Source organism: Elaeis guineensis, chromosome 10 (assembly GCF_000442705.2).
Source record: "Elaeis guineensis isolate ETL-2024a chromosome 10, EG11, whole genome shotgun sequence".
Lineage (NCBI taxonomy): Eukaryota > Viridiplantae > Streptophyta > Magnoliopsida > Arecales > Arecaceae > Elaeis > Elaeis guineensis.
Genome location: NC_026002.2, coordinates 74271332 through 74279571, shown reverse-complemented (window position 1 = coordinate 74279571; position 8240 = coordinate 74271332). Strand labels below are relative to the sequence as shown.

Sequence of the window (8240 nt, the reverse complement as noted above, 5' to 3'; positions counted from 1 at the left end):
TATTAGGATTTCAGTATGATGCATAGTTTTTTGATCATTCATGATTGAGGATATAGTATTTGGATGATCATTATCGATATTTTCACATTGGAAATGATGCACTAAAGGAGATGGTGCGACAGTATGTCAGAAATATAAATTATTAGAGGTAAAGTTGATGTTATTACTATTATTAGAGTATTTAGATTTTACTCGTAGGCTTAGTTGGGGCAATGCAGTACTAGCTTGTCTGTATAGGGCTATATGTCGGGGTTCTGCGATAGTACAGTTAGAGATCGGAGGTTATCTTATGTTATTGCAGGTATGAGAAATATAAATTTTAATTTTCTATGTTGTATTATAATTCTAATTGGACATATCATATATGATTATTTTTGAATTGGTAGATTTGGACATGGGAGAGGATGCCGACTATCAGTCCCTTACAGAGACAGTTGCTTGACATGCCTCCAGAGCAGCATGATCCCAATATTCCATTCAGATTAGATGCACCTTAGGGATATAGGTATACAAATATTAATTTTATTACTTATAAAATTTAATTATCGATAAAATTTAATTAATGTGAATATATTGTCGAGCAGATGGAACGTTGCATTCGACGTTCACCATGTGTCGACAAAGGTGGCACGAGTTTATAGAGATCAGTTGGATCCATTAACTGATACATGTAGACTGGTAATTTTAATTTATATACACATAAATTTGTAGTATTCATAGTCTATTGAAAAATGAGCTTACTAATCCGACTTTATGTTTAACTCTATCAGTTTTTGTGGAAGCCATACACAGATCATGTATTATCCATATTACCATAGAGTTGCACGGATGGACTTAATATATAGATTGCTAAGGTGTCACTTATTTATTTTGATGCAGTCTTTATTTGCGATTGATGAGGATAAACAGATCCGAATACTGCAGGAGATGGAGAGATCATGTTTAGGGACATCGATGATGATTGGAGCATCTTATGCATCAGATATGAGATATACACCATCACCACATGCTCCAGATATGCCAGCACCATATATTCCACAGATGTCATTGCCACATGCTGCACATATGCCACCATTTTTTGATCCACAGATGCTAGGGCATTCGTCTTCCTACATGCCCTAGATGACAGCATCGGGACTGAGTTGGCATCATAATTTTTCATCTGAATAGTCTGATTTTTTTGTTTCAGACCCATCATTGAATTTATATGAGGGAGTTGAGGGGGTCACTCAGCTCGTAGATACTCCAGCAGCACCTGTTATTCCGGATATGCATGTTCAGGAGACGCCACTGTTATAGGGGAGGGACCATCACAAGTGACACAGGAGCAAGAGTAGGAGTGATCATTAAGGACCTTTGTGAGAAGGTACAAGCGGCCATAGGCACTACGACATCCTTGTGGAACTTAGTATTTTTTGAATTTGTAGTACTGTAGAATTTTTTTGTAAACTGTATACTTTTGTTCTACTTATATTATTTATTATTATTTCTATCGGAGTTATAGATATCTTGCTTGTTTAATCCAAGTATTAGGATGCTATATGGTTTGTCATGATTTTCACATGTATCTCGAAAAGAAGTTGAGAAAGAAAGTGTCACATTAAAAGGGCTATCTAGATTTTGAAAATAATATCATGCATAAAAAAATTATACATAATAATAAGAAAATATAAAATTTTTTACCCATTTATCGTTATTTTTAAAATAATTTATCAAAAATATATCACGTATCTAAAAAAATTGGTTTAAAAAATAAAAATAAAATATATCATGAACCGAAGGTTAAGATCAGCAAAAAAAAATTATCTTAGAAATATCATTTGGATATATGCCACTACTTTTTAATCCACAAATGCCAAGGACTTTATTTTTCTACATGTCTCAGATGATAGCACCGTGTCCAAGTTGGCATCATGACTCTTCATTTGAGTGGTCTAATTTTTTTGTTATGAATCCATCATTGAATGCAGATGAGAAGGTTGAGGGGGTCATTCAGCTTACAGATGATCCAACAGGACTTATTATGTATGTTCAGGAGATATCCACTAATATAAGAGAGGGGCCATCATAGGTGATACAGAAGCAAGAGTAATCGTTGAGGACCTTCTCAATAATTACGGGCACAACGACATCCGTATAGGACTTAGTATTTTTTATTTATAATATTGTGAGATTTTTTTGTAAACTATATATTTTTATTATATTTTATATTATTAATTATTTTATTATTTTATTTGTTTAATTTCAAGTGTTAGGTTGCGATATAGTTTGTCATGATCTTCGAAAACAAGTTGAAAAAAAATTCATATTAAAAAATTATTTAAATTAATTTAAAATTATGCATAAAAAATATAAATAATAATAAAAAAATACTGTATCTAAAAAAAATTATGTAAAACATATAAATAAAAAAAATTTATAAATTTAAAAATATCATAAAAAATGATATTTTTAAAAATACTATTTTGGATGGTATTTCTAAAAATATTATTTTAAATAATGATTTATAAAAATATAAATAAAAAATTATAAATTTAAAAATACCATCCTGAGTAGCATTTTTTCTATTTTTTTCCTATTGAACGGCATTTTTCTTGTGTCCAGGTGGATGCTGATTCGGATGAAAAAATATCATTTCAAATGATATTTTTTTAAGATAATATTATTTAAAATAATATTTTATAAAATTTATATTATTTTAATAAATAAATTGATATACATATTAAATTGATAAAAAAAATTTAAATCGAATTAGTACGCAAAGGACTCGTTGAATTACCATGTGATTCACCTTTTAAGAAGCTATCAATGCCGCCCTCCTCGAAAATGACGTCTATGTACCATTTAACCAAAACAAAGATTTCAGACTTTGTTCACACATATTGCAATGTCACCTTGAGTACTCCCACCAGAAGGACTTGTTAACGGCCGTCCGACTCCATGGTTGTTGCTGCTCCGTTCCGCTGACACGCCCAACCAATACGCTCGGATCCGGGCGTGCATGAGAGAGAGGAAGAGGAAGCAGTTGGAGTTCACGAGACAACGCTGAAAGGTGGCGCTGCCTCTCCCGGTGGGAAAACACCCGACCACCTTCCTCCCACTCTTTCTCTTGACTCGCCTCCCAAAAAGCCACCAACACCTCTTCCCCACCCAAAGGCTTAGCCTTCTCTCTTTCCCTCCATATGTAAGCATTGGAGAGATTCCCAGCATCCCCCTCGCCGTTTGGTCTCCCTCTCACTCACCGCCCAGCCTGCTGCAAAAGGCTAGCTCTCCATTTCCCAAAGCTCCCTCATTTCTCTTCTGCCATCCTATAGATAGCTCCTCTCAGCTAGTAGAACCTATTATTTATAGGCTAGGGACCTAATCTCTTCCTGTCGAGTTCCGGGCCCAAGTATAACTCCGTAACTCGGCTGCTGACTACCATGCACACGAACATGCCCTTTTTCACGTTAACATTTTTGGCTGGTTTCTTTGTTTGCTTTCCTACGAATTCCCACAGAATCTCCAGGTGATTAGAATGGATTTCGTGCCATCATTTATGTCCCTAGGGGAAGCATGCTTCAGCGCTTGCGCACTCATCCACCCTAAGACTGTTTTTAAATTATTCGCTGTGTACTGGTTAGTGTGTGTGATTTCCAAGAATTAATAGCCTTTGTTCTGCTTGATTTAGTCCGATTAGATGAAAGAAAGTATTTGGTGGGTGTGAACAGAAGCATACATAAGTTGAATTAATTGATATATCCTTCGTTATCCCTTTTCTATTCCTCCTTTGTAGCCTATCATTCTATACATGCACAATACATTGAAATACTTCCACAATGCCAAGTTGACAATCAGGATTACCAAGTATAGCAGTGATATCCATAAGTATGTTAAGTCACATGATAATCACCAATATAATCAACCGAATGGATCACTGCAAATACTGCATACATAATTACTTTTCCTATAAACAGTCGAATGTATGCCATAAGTAGAAGAAAAGAGACCAAGGTCCTATCAAATCAAATAACACAACGGAAGAATTTATATCATCAATTTCCGAGGGGATAAAAGCCTACTCATTATGAGCTCCAAAGTCCAATCCAGAAGTAACCCATAGTCATTGGCCATTGCCCCCAGATCCAAAACCCAATTCCGTAATAATCTCCCACCCCAACTGCTGCCCACCCCATTCAATGCCCCTCGGCAGCTCCCGGCCATGATTTCAGAGCTCGCCAGCGCCAGAAACCACACGCATGCCGAGCTCCAACCCACCCCGCTCTCCCCTCTCACGTTTCTTGACCCCACTACATGACAAATAGATATCACACTGTCAACCCCACCCCCACCACCCTTCATGCATGCATAAAAGAGGCCACCCCTCAGAAAAACCCTACTTCACATCAAGCTCCTCCCCTTGGTTCTCTATAGCTTTCTCTAGCCATGGAGGAATGCAAGGGATCGGCATCGGCCTCGTCGCCGTCGTTGTTGGGCTCTCGGTGGAGTCCGACCAAGGAGCAGATTGCGATGCTGGAGGGGTTCTACCGGCAGGGAATGCGGACGCCGAGCGCGGAGCAGATACAGCAGATAACCGGCATGCTGAGGGAGTACGGGAGTATCGAGGGGAAGAATGTGTTCTACTGGTTTCAGAACCACAAGGCTCGGCAGCGGCAGAAGCAGAAGGAGGAGAGCTTTGCCTACTATAGCCGACACCTCCACCTCCCGGCACCGCAGGCACCGGCCCTCTCACCACCTCCTCCACCAACTTGCACCAATGGTGAGCCTCTTGGGCTGTCTTTGATTGAAGTTGGCTAATTATTTTTTGAAGGGTTTGAGGCCAGTGATCCATCCTTTCTTTTTATTTGCTTGAGATAGGTTTTTTCTTTTTTTGGTTCTTGTTTTTCCTCCCACACTTAAAAACTGTATTTATCATGCAGGTTGTCATTATGGTTCCATTTATATTGGTTATGTTTCCGATCTTATCTATACAGTGTAGTATTTAATGCATCATTTTTGCTTAAGCTGGAAGTATAATTAATGATCTTTTACTTGTTTGCGTGCATAAGAGATCGTGCTTAATGGACTTCTCTTTCCTTGTGTAATTTCAGAAATTTACTTTTACCTTTCTGTTTGCTTCTTTGTTCATAATACTTTCTTTCTAGTTTTGGGTCTGATGCTTCTCCTGCTTTGCTACCATTCTCATGCATTTGCTTATGTTTTAACTACCCTTCAGTAACTCCCATTTTTTTTTTTTTTTTTTAAAAAAAACACCAGCCATCTGTCTTCTTGTTCCCTTAGCGGTTACTTTTTATTTGCACCAGATTGAACAACTATCCTATAATATTCTCAGCCGTCCACCAGACTTCTCCCTCAATTCTTCCCCTTCATTTTTCGTGTATATTTTTAGATTACAGCTGATCTCCTACTTTTATCTCTAGTAGCTCTTATATTAATTTTCTACGCAAGTTATTATTGTTTTTTCTTTTATACACTTGGATTAAAAAAAATTGTACTACCGATTAACTTTTGCATTGTTGTGTAACTGTTGGAACTACGTTAAAGTTTACAAATAAAAACTACATTATTTCTCCCTCTCTCTCTCTCTCATCATCACCCTTTTTTTTTTTGAAACATATCTCTTTCTCTCTCTCTCATCGTATCATCTATTGGATGGTGTTGTGGCCCATCTTTCATGCAGTTGTTCGCGGCCCATATTACTCTACAGTACCACAGGTTGGTGGAGTTGGTTGCCACCAACCACAGTTCCCTAGCATTTTCTTACCCAGAGCTATGAACATGAATCCAAGACCAGAGTTTCAAGTGAGCCAAGAGAGAAGTCCACAGGCATGCAGCAACTCACCTCATCGAGCTTACCATTATGATCATCATGCCACTGGAACGGACCGCAGTGATGTTGGTCATGCCAACCTGAACGGCCCCCATGAGACGCTGCAGCTGTTCCCGTTGCAACCCACCGGGATCTGGGAGGAGAGATCATCCGGAAGTCTAAACACTGCCTCAGCAGGGTCCGAGAGCGTGGACGATGGAGAAGAAGAAGTAGGTGGTGAGAACCAACCACCCTTCGATTTCTTCAGTGCTCCAAAGAAGCCATACTAAGAAAACCAAAGTGCTGGGTGTTCCAAAAAAAAGCAAAGCATTGAACGTTTGTTGTTTGGATCTCATCTCCTTTACCTTTTATGTTTTGCTTCTTCTTTGTCTTTTAGGCCATGGTGAATAAATGGATGTATAAAGAGATTGGAGGGAACAAGGAATGGTTTGTTTTGTCGGCTTTGTACTCAGTTTTAGGAAATGTGGTCAAACGCACAGGAATGGTGATGTTGATCGGTTTTATTTTTCTTCTTTTATGTCCTATGTTTGTGAACACAGGATTGGGAGAGTGTGGGTCATGAACCTGAGGTCGCGTTTTTGGACTGAAACGTGAAATTGCTTGAAAACGAAGTGGGTTCGTGTGAGGTATTTATGATTTGGAAATCGTACGATTGATATTCACAAATATGGGCTCTGGATTCTTTGGAACCTCTAAGTTATAGCTCAGTATCACGGTGATTATGGTGAGTACCTCGGATCAGTACTATATTATAAGATATTTTAAGTTTTTAGATCATCAACACGACTGTTGACCGCCATACGAATTGAAAAGTCCATTTCCATGCTGAGTTGAGGCATTCCCGAAGTTTGATCTATATATGAATTGCTCAGCCGACTTATCTCTTCAACGTATATGACAGCTGTCTATTTCGAATAGATGGGGGTTGAATTATCTCGCCCAATTTAGTATATCCAACAGTCCGATAATCTCGGGATCATGCAATCTTACAGCTAATAACTCAGCTGTCCGACATCCTTCTACATAAACAACTAGAGCCCCGAGGACCCAAATAAGTCCAATCAAACCTCTCTCAGAGAATCCGTTGCTGTTTTTTTATTTTTTGCTTTTTTGACTTGAGCATTGGAAGGTCTTCGCTGGAGCTACAACCTTCGATTAGGACTTATTTTGCAGGTCACTCCAGCACTGGCATCCCTACACGAGAACCAGGTGTCCGTCATCCGATCTCAACCGATTTAAACCGCAACAGATAGAGAAAGGATCTACATTCACATTCATGGCTCCAAGACGGGCATCTTTCGGGCTTTTCAATGCTGTCGCTTTCCGACAAGCGATCAACCAAGCTGACAATTAAATTCAACCGCTGGCATCGAAAATTCCTCTGTCGGTTCAACCGGTCGTCCCACCATCAGTTCAATCGGTCCAGTCAACGTCAGTCACGGTCGACCAATTCGATCAACTCTTCTAGCAAGTTCAACATCTAACGACCGCGATCCATGCAGTCTAGATCTTTCTCGTGCCCTTTTAAGTGGTGCTACAGCCTTCCTAAGCTGTACCTACATCTCCTACAATGGTGTGTCATATAATTTCTTTGGTGGTGTCGCTTGTGCCTTTTGCAGCGGCGCCTCTGTTGAATCCTACTTTGACTATGACTCCGTAGCCACCACCTCAACTAGAGCCGTAGATGCTTTCTTAAAGTCCGAAGAGGAGGTAGACTCATTAAAGTCGCCTTAGGGCCCAACAATCGGTCAGGCGACGATCTCCAAGCCCATAATCGAGCCACGACTCAACCCCCAGATGTCGATCTCCTCTACGCTCTGAGGCTGATACTGTCCATGAAGTTGATTTTGAAAGACGATTTCAGGAGTTCGACTAGCAGTTGGGCCAGAAAATAGAAAAGACCCTCAACAATAATGGCTCCTCGATGCTGCCTTACGAAGGATATAACAGCCAGCCGCCCTTCATCTCGAGGATTGTGCAGAAACCACTCCCTTTGTACTTCAAATTGCCTTAGCTGGAGATCTACGACAAGACCACCGACTCCGTCGATCATGTGAAGACATTCAAAGTGGCCATGCTCCTTTGGGGAGCAGCAGATGTAATCCTCTATCGAATGTTCTCTCTAACCCTTAAGGGGGCTGCTCGATAGTGGTACTCGATTTTGAGACTGACGTCTATCCATTCCTTTAAGGACTTGTATCGATCTTTCATCGATCATTTCATCAGCAGTCGGTGACAATAGAAGCAGTTCGACTATCTCCATACCATCAAGTAAAAGGAGGATGAGTCAATCTGCTCTTTTACGAATAGATTCAACGTGATGATCCTGGAGGTCCAAAACCTGAACCAGTCGATCGCAATGGCTGTAATGATGAACAGTCTACTGAAGAACGACTTGAAAAGTCGTTAG

At 39.6% G+C, this 8240-nt stretch overlaps 1 protein-coding gene across 1 annotated transcript; it reads left to right on the top strand.

Moving 5' to 3' along the window:
• Positions 1-4371: 4371 nt before the first annotated feature.
• LOC114914129 (WUSCHEL-related homeobox 2) lies at positions 4372-6238 on the top strand. The gene is made up of 2 exons (XM_029264342.2): positions 4372-4759; positions 5681-6238. Exons 1-2 carry the CDS (start codon positions 4426-4428, stop codon positions 6097-6099), a joined length of 753 nt encoding a protein of 250 aa, XP_029120175.1. The 5' UTR covers positions 4372-4425; the 3' UTR covers positions 6100-6238.
• Positions 6239-8240: the final 2002 nt, after the last annotated feature.